We start from the raw sequence: 14,899 nt of genomic DNA on the forward strand, positions 1-14,899 counted from the left end.
GAACTGTGTCCAGTTGTGATGCCCACAATTCAAGGATGTTGATAGATTGGAGCTCGAAAGCTTGTCTCTATAACTAACAGAAGTTGGTCCAATAAAATATATTACCTCACCCACCTTGTGTGTGTCATCCTGATACCAGCATGACTCTAGCAACACTGCAAACAATGCTTGCTCTCTCATAATGGATCTTTGCAGTGAAAGGATACACTGGAAGCTTAAAACATTCTTTCAGCACTCACTCATGTTGCCAGAACTGCCAGTACAGTTTCACAGTTGATACAGCCTGGACATGCCATTTTTATGATGTCCCCAGTAGTTTAATATGTTTTCTTTCTTATTGAGACATGGCTCATCTGTAAATGAACCAAGAACTGTCCCAGTCCCTTTTTTGCACTTTCCTTTGTCCAGATAGCTCTTCCTTTTTGGAGATTTCATGAGCTTTATGAAGTTCCAAATCATCATCAGATATTTCAAATGTGTCTGACATTGATTATACGACACCATTATTGCAATGTTGGCAGGAGGCCAGGCTGTCTGGAAAAGGTGATCTAAAGTGGGCACTGTGTGCTCCATGAGCTTGAGAAATGAAACATTTCCATTTTTGTCCACATTTTGGGTAAATTAAATGTTGCCTTGATTTTGTCGACCCTCTGACAGTAGGAGTTGATCACTAGGGCCAAGGTACATAAATGAGAGAAAATATAATTTTCAAAAAAGATGTCTTGTTTTTTCATTGAAGACAGTAAAAAGAAGAGATGTTTCTAGTTTGCATTTTAACCCAGTATCATAAAAATCACTCATAGACAGTTCATATTGGATCATGGGTCAGATCAAAGGTCCATCTAGCCCAGTATCCTGCCTTCTGATAGTGGCCAGTGCCAGGTGCCCCAGAGGGAATGAACAGAGCACATAATCATCAAGCAATCCATCCTGTTGCTGATTCCCAACTTCTGGCAAACAGAGGCTAGGGACCCCATTCCTACCCCTCCTTGCTAATAGCCATTGATGGACCTATCCTCTATGAATTTATCTAGTTCTTTTTTGAACCCTGTTATAGTCTTGGCCTTCACAACATCCTCTGGCAAAGAGTTCCACACGTTGACTGCATTGGGTGAAGAAATACTTGCTTTTGATTGTTTTAAACCTGCTGCCTTTAATTTCATTTGGTGACCCCTAGTTCTTGTGTTATGAGGAGTAAATAACACTTCCTTATTTACTTTCTCTACACCAGTCATGATTTTATAGACCTCTATCACAGTAGTTGTCTCTTCCAAGTTGAAAAGTCCTAGTCTTTTTAATCTCTTCTCATATGGAAGCTGTTCCATACCCTGAATCATTTTTGTTCAGAAAAGGGCAACCTTTTTCAATTCCAATATATGAGATGGGTCAACCACATCTGTACACAGTATTCAAGATGTGGGCGAACCATGGATTTAGAAAATATCATATTGCCTCTATATATCATATTATCTATCCCTATCTAATGATTACCAATATTGTTTGGTTTCTCTATTCTTTAGATATCAAGCTTTACAAGTTATGGTAGAATTGCACATTCCTTCAATGAGTCTTCAACTGCCAGTGCATGGGTAGAACAATGACCTCCCTGCAATATTACATCTATTGCCTCCTAAGTTTAGCTTCTTCAACCACATGACTCAAATCAGTTCAATCTTGGTCTGTATCTTCTTGAGCAGCTTCCCTGACGAGTAAATTCTGTGTTTCCCCTTTATTTTGAATTTGTTATGCTTGTTCTTCAGTTTCCTGGTCCTTACGTTTGTTCCATTACTGTAATACAACATGTGTGCCTTGGAGTGATTCCATATATAGCAACAACTTTAAGAATAACTGATTTTACATATTTAGAGGTGTCTCTCTCCTCGATCACTTTCTTATTTTATAAAGCAAATAAGATCACAGTGTTTTTTTAAACTAGTGAGCTTAAAAATATTTTAAGCATAAGCCAAATTTTGTTTTACTGACAGAATTTTGATTCAGATTTAGTTCTGGTTCAAGTAAAAATATTGGTTTGAAAGGGTTCTGGGGTGACTTGCTGCCCTTAAATTAATCACAGGCCGGTAGCAGGTAGAGGGTAGGGTGTAGTTAGTGCTGCACTACTGGTCAGTTCTCTTGCAGCACCATGCTGCATGTTCTCTGCACTGCGGACACACTCACTTCCAAAATCATTCCTGCTTCCTAAACTGCAATGAATCTGGGGCCAAGATTTCTGCAGCGCTGGGCAGAGGGTTCTTAGGCCAAGTGGCAGGATAATCACAGATGGGAAAAACATAGTTTGACTTTCACAGCAGCTTGGGCCAACCTGTGTTGCTGCTTTGTGGTGCCTGCCCCAGCTGTTCCCCTCCGACCAAGGTGCCTGAGCATGAAGTGCAGCTTGGTGGATGCAGATGCTAACCAGGCTCCTGTTCAGGCACCACCAGCGCCCAACGAGCTTCCAGCTGGGGGCTGCCAGTTTTGGTGGGAGGTATTCCTGGAGATTTCATCACAAGGTATAATTTTAATTCCTGAAGACTCCAGGCTAATCCTGGAGGGTTGGCAACCCTATTGCAAATGATAAAATTTGGGCTATTTTTAACCACAGTAAGGTTAGCCTGCGGAACTGCCCCACACCAGCGGCCCTAGGCGCCACGGCTGGAAGAGCGGCACCTGTACGCAGACTTCGGGCCGGGCCCCAGGGAGTCCTACGCTCGCACGCGGAGCAGCAGCCACCCGTGCATGCGCACAAGCTCGTGTGGCGGCCGCCAGCGGGCCACTCCGGTCTCGCGCAAGCGCACCTGGTAACGAACTCCGCGGGCAGAGAACCTAAGGAGACCAGAAGCGGAAATGGCGTCATGCCCTCAGCGGGGCGGAGTTAGGTGTGGTGCTTGCGCAGCCCCCTCTCTTCCGGCGGAGACACGCCCCGGGGCGGAGCCAAGAGAGTGGAGCGGAGCTGGTGGGAGGCCGGCCGGCAAGTGGCGGAGGGTGAGTGTGTGTGCGCGTGCGCGGAGGGGTACGGGACCCCCCCCCGTCCCTAATCTGCGCCGGGGGTCTGCGTACGTGACTGTGTGTGTGGGTCAGAGCTACCCCCACCCCCACTGGCTGTACAGAGTGTGTGTGTGCAGGGCTAGCCCCACCCCCACAACCTGTACTGGGAGGGGTCCCGGGGGGGGAAGTGTAGGGCTAGCCCCACCCCCACCGCCTGTACTGGGGGGTCCCTGGAGGTGGAGTGCAGGGCTAGGCCCACCCCCCACAGGTTGTCCTTTGGGGGGAGGGACCCTTAGTGTAGGGCTAGCTCCCGCCCCTTACAGCTTGTACTGGGGGTTCCTGTATGTAGTCTTCCCCCCCCCCCCCCCCCCGCCTTGTAGCTTGTACTCATCATGGCTGGTCTTTATGACTTTGTGTATATGTGTGTGTGTGGGGGGGGGAATGGATGGTGTTATTCCCCCATCACCTACAATTTTTTTTGGGTGGGGGGGAGAAGGAGGTTCCCATGACTCCCCTGTATTGGGCTGGGCCCTTTCTGGTGACCCTCCCATGCAGGATCCTTCCCAGACACTGGGCCCTGGAGGGCATGAAATTTACCAGTATGGGGCTTGGTGGGGAGAGGCAGTACCCACGGTGCCCCATGTGCTGGGGAGTGGCAGGACTACCATGGATAGCTGGTTCTTTGGGGCTCTCTGGAAAGTGACCACAGCCACCGATCACCAGGCTTCAGCAGTTTGTAGGGAACCCTATAACACTCAGGTTGTCTATATGCCTTTCATGCCTGAACGTGTGATTGCTTGCCTGGCTAAAATACATGAATCGTCTTTAATTGCTCCTATCTGTGTGGCTCTGGGCACTGATGCTCAGATTAAGAATGGTTTATTTCAGTGTAACTAAATTGAAATAAACCTGTTTAATTTGCAATAAGAGTGTCTGCTTACAGACTTTCCATAAATAATAAGAGTCTAATTAAAAGCACTCTAGCTAATTTCATTGCCAGTTTGTGTGTATGCAAGCTCTCTTCCCATCCTCCCCAGCCATATTGCTCATCTGGCTACAAATTGCAGATCATGGCCAGGAACAGATTATTCATAACTTGAGTTGAGATAAAACAAACAAAAGGAAGTATTTCTTCATACAATGCAGTCTGCCTTTGGAACTCTGCCAGAGGACATTGTAAAGGCCAAGACAATAATAAGGGGAAGAAATAACTAGGTAAGTTCATGGAAGATAGGCCCATCAGTGGCTATTAGCAAAGTTGACAGGGATGGTATCCCTAGCCTCTGTTTGCCAGAAGCTGGGAATGAGCAATGGGGATGGATCATTTGATGATTACCGGTTCTGTTCATTCCTTCTGATGCACCTGGCACTGGCCACTCTCGGAAGACAGGATACTGGACTAGATGGGTCTTTGGTCTGACCCAGTATGGCCATTCTTACGTTCTCCTTGCACCTTACAACCTGCACACCGAAGCCCATATTTACATCTCAGTCGCACTGGGTGCGCCAGACAGAAATCCACAGTACTGAGCCTCAGAGGCCAGGTGTACAGATTAGCTGTATAGATGTTCAGGCTTAGGCTCTGCAGCCTGCCACCCTCCCTCGACTTCAGAGTCTAAACTCTAGCCCATGCTTGAATGTCTACACAGCTATTGTTAATGCTGTAAGGGGGGGGGCCTAGTCTGTAGACCTGGGCTCTGAGACCTGCTGCTATAGGTTTCTACTTATTGTGTAGATGTTCCCATTGACATAAATTAAGGTAAAAGTAAAAGCAGCAGAGGCAGAAAGGCGTCCTTTAAAAACTGGAAGATAAATCCTAATGAGGAAATAGAAAAGAACAAACTCTGGCAAGTGAAGTGTAAAAATATAATTAGAAAGACCAAAAAAGAATTTGAAGACCAGCTCGCCAAACACTCCAAAAGTAATAGCAAAATATATTAAGTACCTCAGGAGCAGGAAGCCTGCTAAACCACCAGTGGGGCCACGGGCTGATTGAGATACTAAAGGAGCACTCAAGAACGATTAGGCCACTGCGGAGAAACTAAATGAATTCTTTGCATCGGTCTTCACTGTTGAGGAAGTGAGAGAGATTCCCAAACCTGAGCCATTCTTTTTGGGTGACAGATCTGAGGAACTGTCCCAAATTGAGGTGTCAGGAGAGAAGGTTTTGGAACAAACTGATAAACTAAACAGTAATAAGTCTCCAGGACTTGGTGGTATTCACCCAAGAGTTCTGAAGGAATTCAAATGTGAAATTGCAGGACTGCTAACTGTCATCTGTAACCTATAATTTAAATCAGCTTCTGTACCAAATGATTGGAGGATAGCTAATGTGATGCCAATTTTCAAAAAGGGCTCCAAAGGTGACCCTGGCAACTACTGGCCAGTAAGCCACACTTCAGTACCAGGCAAATTGGTTGAAACTATAGTAAAAAACAAGATTGTCAGACACAGAGATGAACGTACTTTATTGGGAAATAGTAAATGTGGTTTTTGTAAAGGGAAATCATGCCTCACCCATCTACTAGAATTCTTCGAGGGGGGGGTCAACAACCATGCGGACAAAGGTGATCCAGTGGATATAGTATATTTAGATTTTCAGAAAGTCTTTGACAAGGTGCCTCAAAGGCTCTTAAGCAAAATAAGCAGTCCTGGGATAAGAGGGAAGGTTCTCTCATGGATCGGTAACTGGTTAAAAGATAGGGAATAAATGTTTAGTTTTCAGAATGGAGAGAGGTAAATAGTGGTGTCACCCAGGGATCTGTACTGGGCTCAATCCTATTTAACATATTAATAAACAATCTGGAAAAAGGGGTAAACAGTGAGGTGGCAAAATTTGTAGCTGATACAAAAACTACTCAAGATACTTAAATCCCAGGCAGACTGCGAAGAGCTACAAGAGGATCTCACAAAACTGGGTGACTGGGCAACAAAATGGCAGATGAAATTCAGTGTTGATAAATGAAAAGTAATGCACATTGGAAAACATCCTAACTATATATATATACACATAATGATGGGGTCTAAATTAGCTGTTACCACTCAAGAAAAAGATCTTGGAGTCATTGTCGATAGTTCTCTGAGATCATCCACTCAGTCTGCAGCGGCAGTCAAAAAAGTGAACAGAATGTTGGGAATCAAGAAAGGGATAGATAAATAAGACAGAAAATATCATATTACCCCTATATAAATCCATGGTATGCCCACACCTTGAATACTGCATGTAGATGTGGTCACTATATCTCAAAAAAGATATATTGGAATTGGAAAAGGTTCAGAAAAGGGCAGCAAAAGTTATTAGGGATATAGAATGGCTTCCATATGAGGAGAGATTAATAAGTCTTTTCAGCTTGGAAAAGAGGCAGCTAAGGGTGGATATGATAGAGGTCTATGAAATCATGAGTGATATAGAGAAAGTAAATAAGGAAGTGTTATTTACTCCTTCTCATAAGAACAAGGAGCCACCAAATGAAATTAACAGGAAGCAGATTTAAAACAAAGTATTTTTTCACACACACTGTCAGCCTCTGGAGCTCCTTGCCAGTGTGTGTTGTGGAGGCCAGGACTGTAACGGGGTTCAAAAGGGAGCTAGATAGATTCATGGAAGATAGGTCCATCAATGGCTATTTGCCAGGATGGGCAGGAATTGTGTCCCTAGTCTCTGTATGCCAGAAGCTGGGATTGGGTGACAGGGCATGGATCACTTGATAACCTGTCTGTTCATTCCCTTTGGGACACCTGCCATTGGCCACTGTTACAGGACAGGATACTGGGCTTGATGGATCTTTGGTCTGACTGGTATGGCTGTTCTTATGTTCTGAGGTCCCAGCGCTTAGGGCACTAACCTGGGACTTGGTAGACCCCAATTCAATACCCTGCTCAGTCAGAGATTATCTGTGTGACCTTAGGTGAGTCACTGAGCCTCTGTTCCTCAGGTCCGCGCTTGGGATGTGCCCCTATAAACATCCACAAAGCTTCTGCAGTATCCACCTTCAAAGCCCTCCTTGACACACTCCTTTGCCATGATGTCTTCAATAAACTTGATAGCGGTTAGTCTGCTGGTATGCTGAGACCACAGTCTATCATGCTGAACGGTACTCTCACTGCTTTCATGCTCCCCCATCTATCTATAGCGGTTGTCTCTTGTTTTATATTTAAACTGTAAGCCTCTTGGGAGCAGGAAAGGTCTTTTTATTCTGTGTTTATACAGCACCTAGCACAATGGGGTACTGATTCAGGGAATGGACTCCTAATTGCTATGGTAATACAAATAAATAGTAAGTACTTCCCAACATCACAGATGTTCAGATTAACTTCCCCAATGTTCAGAAATCAACAACTATTCACCCTGTAGTGAGCACAGCCCTTTATCTCAGACTGAACTGACATGGAACCTACAAGACTGCTGCTAACATTTTCTGTAAACTGAATGCTACCATGAAAACACACTTCCTAAAGCAAAGTATTATAAAAGCTTAAGAGAACACTGTTCGGTGACAATGGATTTGGATATGCACTTAAGTATGTCTTTTTGATCTCTAACACTTACAGTCAACATATAAAAAATCAGAAGGGAATAAACCTGGGTCCAGTGTTTGTACTGCACAAGCACACTATGCCTCCACCCAGATGTCAGGTGAATGTTCCATGGAATCGGGCCCCAAGACATTACTGTTTTCATTTCAGGAATTTCAAACAGTTGGTATTGTTCACTTATTTTTAGTACAGTTCAACTCACAAGAACTACTTTCAAAGATATCCTCTAACCACACAAAATTAACTGAGTTGTTTCTTTTGGCTTGATATGTGGAAAGTGGTATTCTATACAGCGAGCAGAACTTCAGGCTGCACTTATTCATTCTTTTATCTCTGGATACTCTCTAATTCCTCAGCAGGGGCTGACAGAGTATGCTACAACTGGAGGTATCTTTCTGTATGACATCCAAAACTGAGGTCTAAAACTTTTCACATGAATGAAGGTGTTAGTCCAAAGCTCCTTGCCAAATTTCAGCTTGATTAATGTAATTCAGTCTCCCCAGCATTCTCCAGGTAGTTTCAAATGTAATGTGAGAGGAGTACGGCTTAAACTGTTGTGTTATGTGCAAGTTCAACACTTGAGTTCCCTTCCCAAAGTAACTCCAGTTCAGCGACAGGCAATGAAATTCTTACATTAGTTTGCTATGTGCTCTGAGGCACATACTGAAGTAACTAACCTTCTACATTTCACTGTTGAAAAACGTGATTTCAGACAAACATTTTAGACTACTTAGTTTTTCCATTTTTGGGAATGCAAGGAAAGAGCCACCCTACATCATAACAGCCAAACTGGGTCAGACCAAAAGGTCCATCTAGCCCAGTGGTTCCCAAACTTTAACAATTTGTGAACCCCTTTCACTAGAATGTCAAGTCTTGCAAACCCCCTGCTAAAAATGAATATTTCCAGGGATTTTCTCCTTTACCTGAGTAAAAATTTTAAAAGCAATGATCTTGGAAATATAAAATTTGTTTTGTCATGCTTATCATTACAGTATTTTTATTACGTTATGAAAATAGAAACACTCTTCCAAGATCTCACTTTTGTAGCTTGTATCACTTTGAATAAACCTGTTATAGGACAAGGCTCATGTGTTTCATCAAGGAGCACCAGATGTGAAACAGCATGAAGATATTTAAGAAGCCAACTCAGAGTTCCTCCTACACAAGCTTTCAGGTCTGGAGCAGTCCAGGCAAACAACGCATGTTACAACAAAGCTTAAACTTGTTCTTCATAATTTTTAACACAATATTAGCTGCTTATTTAATTTAAAAAACAGCAAAAAATATCCACCTCCCTTTCCATTTCATATAAGGAGTCTTGAAGTTTAAATCTCCTCAGTGTGATAGATATGCTTGCTTTGATCTGCTTTGCTCTTGTTGGCTTTTGAGGGCATTGCTTGCAACTGTAATATTGAGTGTAGTTTTTTTTAGGGTGCTATAGAAATTGAGGACCTATTTAAACTGTATCTCTGCTTTTGTACTGCAGTGCTGACCTGCAAAGTTCCCGGCTGTTCCAGGTCTCTTGAATATTGGGTTGAATTTTGTAATTTTATTTTTTTTTTATTTACTCAAATGTGCATTATTGGCTAGGATTCTGCTAGCAAGCTCTCTTCTAACATGGGCGAAAGCCTATGGTAGTAATCCACAGGGCCAATGAGTCCCCTTTTGTCCACTTGCTTAAATGACTGCATAATGACAGCCAGGCCTGGGCTTTTCAGTGCTTGTGGAAAGGTGCCATTAGTGCAGTGATGTGTGTTAGCAGCTTGTTGTTCCCCTCATATGGAGCAATGATTTAGATAAATTGTTCTTAGCTGCATGCTCTGAAACCAAAGTCTGGAAGCTCTGTTTTATTGACTTTGGAGCCAAGAATAGTTCATTTAATTCCATCAAGCCAGTGCAGCTAATGTCTAATACAAATTGTGGCAGCTTGTTTAAGTTATGCACTAAAGATCTTTGGAGCAGAAGGCCAAAACGATGACTTTTTGTTCCTAGATTTTAAAAAATGGCTTGAATGATGAGATTGGAAGGATCTGTGTGCATACAAGGAAGCACTCCTTGTAGCAATGTTACTTGTATAATGTGCTTGCTGCACACCTGGAGAAGGGAATAGATTTGATTCTAGAGCACAGGTTCTCAGACTGTGGTCTGTGAGCTCCATTCAGGTGGTTCATGGATAGTTCCCTCTAAGGTGTGCACCTGGGCGGCCTCACACAAGTGAATGAAGGCCATCTAGCTAATTAGTGGGGCCGTGAAGGCTTTGCTCCTCTAATTAGGTGCCTGGACCCTGGAGAAGATGCACATGTAAGGTGAGGGGGTGGGGGGAATTTGGGACATGCAGGGCTGCAGTGGCAAGAGAAAGAAGCAACTTTCCCCAGCTCCAGGGCTATGGCTGCTGGGGAGAGACCTCCCTCCTTCTCAGCCCCAGCTGTGGGGCTGCTGTGGTGTGGGAGAGAGGAGCTGTCCCCACCCCACCCCTTCCGAGTCCCAGCTCGGGGGCTGCCACAGGGGGAGGGAGAGGGCACATCCATCTCATTAGAAAGGTAATATTACTGATATTAAAATATGAGTTATTAACTTTTGTTCTACAAATAAAAGCACACACTTTAAATCACCAAGTGGAGAGCCTCAATTTAACAACTTTACAATAGTTAACTAACTGTGCAAACATTTGGAAAGATTAAGTGGTCTGCCGAGACCTTCTGCAATTTTCAAGTGGTCTGCGGAAAAAAAAGTTTGAGAACCACTGTTCTAGGGAAAGGATGCAATGGTAAATTGGTGACGACGTGCCCAGTGGATGGCCACACTTGACAACTGACCAGGGAACTGAGGGCTGTGTTTAGCTGGTATGAATTAGATTAGTTGCAGTTGCTTTTGTCTTTAATTAAGGTCCATCTTGACAAGGCTGTTCAGCGCAAGGTGAAACACTGCAGTACTGGGAACTTTCATCTCCATGGGCTGAACTTCCATATGTTAAAGATGAAGATTCTCTTCCCAAATTGTCCCTACTTCTCTGTGAGAGAGGTTCCCTAATATCTACTGTGATTGTGATTTCTAACCAGAACAATTCCTTCAGGCTCCTGCTTTCTGCTGCATGATGGCCTCAGCCATTTGGTTATTGGCCAAGGGAGTTTGGAGTGGGCGATGGGGAGGGTTCAGTAAAAAATTGCCTTGTTCACACAACAAGCTCACAGTGTTAGAATTCAGGATGTTAAACACCTTCCCAGCTTATCAGCATTCATTAGTCAGTTTATCGCATTTTCTTACTTCTTACTGCAAAGTCACAATTTTAAGTTTCAGAGTAGCAGCCGTGTTAGTCTGTATCCACAAAAAGAACAGGAGTAACTTGTGGCAGCTTAGAGACTAACAAATTTTTTTTTGAGCATAAGCTTTCATGTTGCATCTGAAGTGAGCTGTAGCCCACAAAAGCTTATGCTTAAGTAAATTTGTTAGTCTAAGGTGCCACAAGTACTCCAGTTTAAGTATTTAATCCTCTTTTTTCCCCCCCTCAGATGAATTCATTCTTTTTAGATGACTGTCACATAGCAATGCTGAGGAGGCACTTTCCTTGTTAGCCACTGCCTCCAAGTGCTTTCTGTTTTGCTGGAAAAAGCCCTGGTTAGCACTCAAAACTTGGTTTTCTGGCTGGTTTGTTACATTCTATTCAGGGTGCATTGATTTAAATCATCAAGTGGAAAGCCTCTATTTAAATAGTTTATTGTAATCAACATTTCCATTTATAGTTCAGTGATTGCCTAGAGAAAGGTGCATTCTCCTTGGTTGATATAACCATTAAAACGTTGATTTACAGCTAAATAGTGCCTTTACACTAGATTTGCTAATCTTTTTGCTACTTAGGAGGTATGCTATTTACATTGATTTAAGCAATTATCGCTTAATATTTTCAAATTCTTAATTGCACATTTTTAGTATGTTAGAAAATAGTGAATGCTATATTGCTCATTTACTAGCTAATTAACTTTTTGCTTGTAAATTGTGTCAAGCTACATTAGGGATGGTAAATGGAATTTAATTAAACAAAACAATCTTAAATGTTTTGCATATTTAAACTTCTTACCAGAAGATGTTTAACATTTACAATTAAATGAGTTATTAAAGGAACAGAGGGATTAACTGTAATCAGTGAATTAAAAGGATTATTTCAAGTCAGCCTGAGAAAAATTTTAAGTATGCCCATGTGAAAGTGACTGGGTCCAGGGGGCATGGCCCCATCACTTTTTATTGGCTGTAACTGCAAGCAGGGGGCTCAGGAGAAAAGGGTGGTGCGGGGGAGGGGTTCAGGGGAAGGGATGATGCAGGGCCCCCCCACACACACACTTTTAGGGAGCTTCCATTGCTCCTAACTGGAGCTTAAATTCTTACTTGCCTAAGTCTCTTGAAAATGAGAGTAACTTAGGCTGACCTATTGTGCATTATTTATAAAGTTTGACCTCAAAAGTTGTATGTTTTTCCACAGATTCTCTCTTTATCTAGACAAGCAGCCTTTAACTCTTAGAGTTCAGGGTAGATACTCATGGATTCAGCATATTTATTTAAATGTTTTAATATATAGTAAGTTTAGTCCTTAACATTTTGTATTAAACTCAGATTTCAGTTTAAGCAGGTTTATTTTTAAAAAAGAGAAAATTTAAATTAAAAAATCAGTTTAAAATAAATTTTCATTAATCCACTCTCTTTATTTGGCCATTTTATTGGGAGAAGGGGTAGGGGCTTTGAGCTCCTCCTCCCTCAAATGGATAACCAAAATCAATTTAATTTTTACAACTTGACACTTGCAGACTTAGTTCTAACAGGGAGAAAAATCCTTTAACACAGTGGTCCCCAACCTTTTTGGGGCCAGTAGCGCATTCATGTTTTCAGAAGAGTGTGGCGGGCGCCAACAATTTTTCAAGGCTTATTTTGTATTTGTACATTAAATATGAAAATCATACTTAATATTCTTCCCACTCTGGGTTGAAATAATATGTACGTTGTCTCTTATTTGAGCCACTCATTTTGGAGCAAAATGTTAAAAAAAATGAATTTCAAAGCACAAGAAAACAGCAGTATCAGTGCAGGATGAATATTCACATACAGGGCTGGTTCCAGGCACCAGTGGAGCAAGCAGGTGCCAGTGTCAGCAGGTGCTATGGGGCAGCACTCGGTCCATTCTGCAGAGGCAGAGCGTTTTTTTTTTTGGCGGCAGTTCTGGGCAGTGCAGGGAGAAACCTGAGAGAAGCTGTACAGCCTGCAACCCTGGAGTACTCTGTCCCCAGCAGGCAGGGGGTCCTCGCATCTCTCCCTTGCTGGGCACTAGGCAAGCCCCACATCTGCCAGGGACAGAGCACCAGCGCCTGCAGCCCTGGAGTTCTCTATCCCCGGCAGACGCGGGGCTGGAAGAAGCCACAGATCTGCGCCTGCTGGGGACAGAGAGCACCGGCACCCGCAGCCCTGGAGTTCTCTGTCCCCAGTAGACGCAGGGCTGCAGCTTCTTCCCCTGCTGAGCACTAGGTGGGTGCACATAAATGCCCCGGCTGGCACCATGGCACCCGTGGGCACCGTGTTGGGGACCACTGCTTTAACATGTTAAGAAATGACCTGTATGTGTGAAATCACAACTTCTTACTAATTCTTTTTAAAAACTAAAACTTTTTCCTGAAAGGAACACATGACTGCACGCTGCAAAAGGTTGCTGCCTTCCTACCGGAAGAGCAGTTGCATGTGCTAGAACAGATATACACTTCATGATGAAACAGGCAGCTAATGGGGTTTGTCCACTGTGGTTGGCTTTAATGTTAACAGACAATCCACAGGGATGAGGGCTATATCCTGAGGGGTTTCAAGTTGTCAATGGAAATTGAAAACATTCAGCATCTCACAAGATTGGGCCCTGTGGCAGCATGCTGAATGTTCTATAAAGTATCTGATATTTCTTTTATCTGGGTCTCCAGCATAAAAGTGTAGGAAAGAAGGAAACAAACTTTCATTCCAGAGAAGTGGGTTATTTCTAGGGAAAGCCATCGAGGGAGAGAGTGGGCAAATGATTTTGTGGAAACTGAAGATCATATTTCTGAAGACAAGAATAGGTGCATGTACATGAGTGCGGCCAGGGCTCGACCCTCTCTGGAGGGGGGGGGGGGGGATGAGGGGAGCCATGCTGGCCCACTACGCACCGGTGGGTCCGGGAAACTGGCCCGGCAGTCCTCGTGGCAATTGCCTGCCCTGTGGGGCAAGGGGCTCAGGCTAGGTCAGGGCGGGGTAGCAAATGCTGAGTCAGGACACTCAGGCCCCTTGGGCAGGGCTGAACAATAATAACCGGGTTCAGCCTCCTCAGGCCAGGGAGAGGGGGAGTCTGCCACCCCTGGAGGGGTGGCAGGGGGGACGCAGGCCCTCCCACTCCACTGCATCCCAGCCCGGGGCCCTAGCAGCAGCTAACAATCCACTGCTCAGTCAGTGGGGATCCTGGCTGCAACACACTGACATAGGTTCTGGTAAGGCTGCAGCCAGACTGAGGTCAGCTGCCCCCAGGCCAATTCCAAACTCCCCCTCAGGATCTACCTGGGTCCTAACATCAGCCTCTGCAGGGTCCACAAGCATGGGCTCATCACAGCCAGGGCTGCGTGGTAGGTCCAGCAACTCCTCTGGATAGTCAGGCCAGGACAGCTCTGGGGGCTGCTCCAGGTAGCAGGCACGGGGAAGCTCCAGGGGTTCCTCCAGGTAGCAGGCACGGAGAAGCTCAGGCCAGTCTGGGCAGCCGGCCTGGGTCACAGGAGTTTCCCCATCTCAAGCTCCCTGCAGGACATCTGCTCTCTCCAGCTGCTGGAGCCTGACTGAGCTCTGAGGACCGGCCTTTATAGTTCCAGGTCAGCATCTGACCCTTTGAGGGGCGGGCTCAGAGTTCCTTAGCCCCGCCCACTCCGGCTGGGCTCTTCCTCCTCTGGGCCTATTGGCATCCAGCGGGGGTGGGCGGGCAAAGCCCGCCCACTTCTAAAGGGCCTCCCCCCAGCCTAAGGGGAGGACCCACAGGTCTGGGACACCAAGTAATTACGGGGGACAACTAATGAAAAAACTGGATCGGGAGTGAGGTCATAGGGCCAAATGAAGGGAACCAGATGGGGACACCGAGCAGAGAACCCCGGACAAGGCCCACTGCTCCTCGAAGGCGTCAAGGGAGCCAGTGGACACCGCCCAGAGGAACTCTGCCCGGATGCGTGAACAGACGGAGGAATGGAAATAGGCCTTACAGTTGCAGGAAATCCCGTCGGCCAATCTCCTCTCCCTGGTGTTGTAGATGGCCAGTTTGGCCAGGGCCAAAAGGAGGTTGAGAAGGAAATCCCGCGACTTTGTGGGGCCACGGATGGGGAGCGTGTAGATAAAAAGGTGA

At 44.8% G+C, this 14,899-nt stretch overlaps 1 protein-coding gene across 3 annotated transcripts in view; it reads left to right on the top strand.

The window, feature by feature from the left end:
- The first annotated feature begins 2,902 nt into the window (after positions 1-2,902).
- Positions 2,903-14,899, top strand: part of FAM234A (family with sequence similarity 234 member A) — a 55,959-nt gene continuing 43,962 nt past the window's right edge. The window contains exons 1-2 of one of the 3 annotated variants that reach the window (XM_030577670.1): positions 2,913-2,979; positions 6,918-7,076. In XM_030577670.1, coding sequence (XP_030433530.1) covers positions 7,046-7,076 — 31 coding nt within the window. In that variant the 5' untranslated portion in view covers positions 2,913-2,979; positions 6,918-7,045. Of the gene's footprint in view, positions 2,980-6,917; positions 7,077-14,899 lie in introns of all 3 variants that reach the window. The other 2 variants (XM_030577673.1, XM_030577671.1) reach the window with 2 other exon arrangements.

This window comes from Gopherus evgoodei, chromosome 10 (assembly GCF_007399415.2).
Source record: "Gopherus evgoodei ecotype Sinaloan lineage chromosome 10, rGopEvg1_v1.p, whole genome shotgun sequence".
Lineage (NCBI taxonomy): Eukaryota > Metazoa > Chordata > Testudines > Testudinidae > Gopherus > Gopherus evgoodei.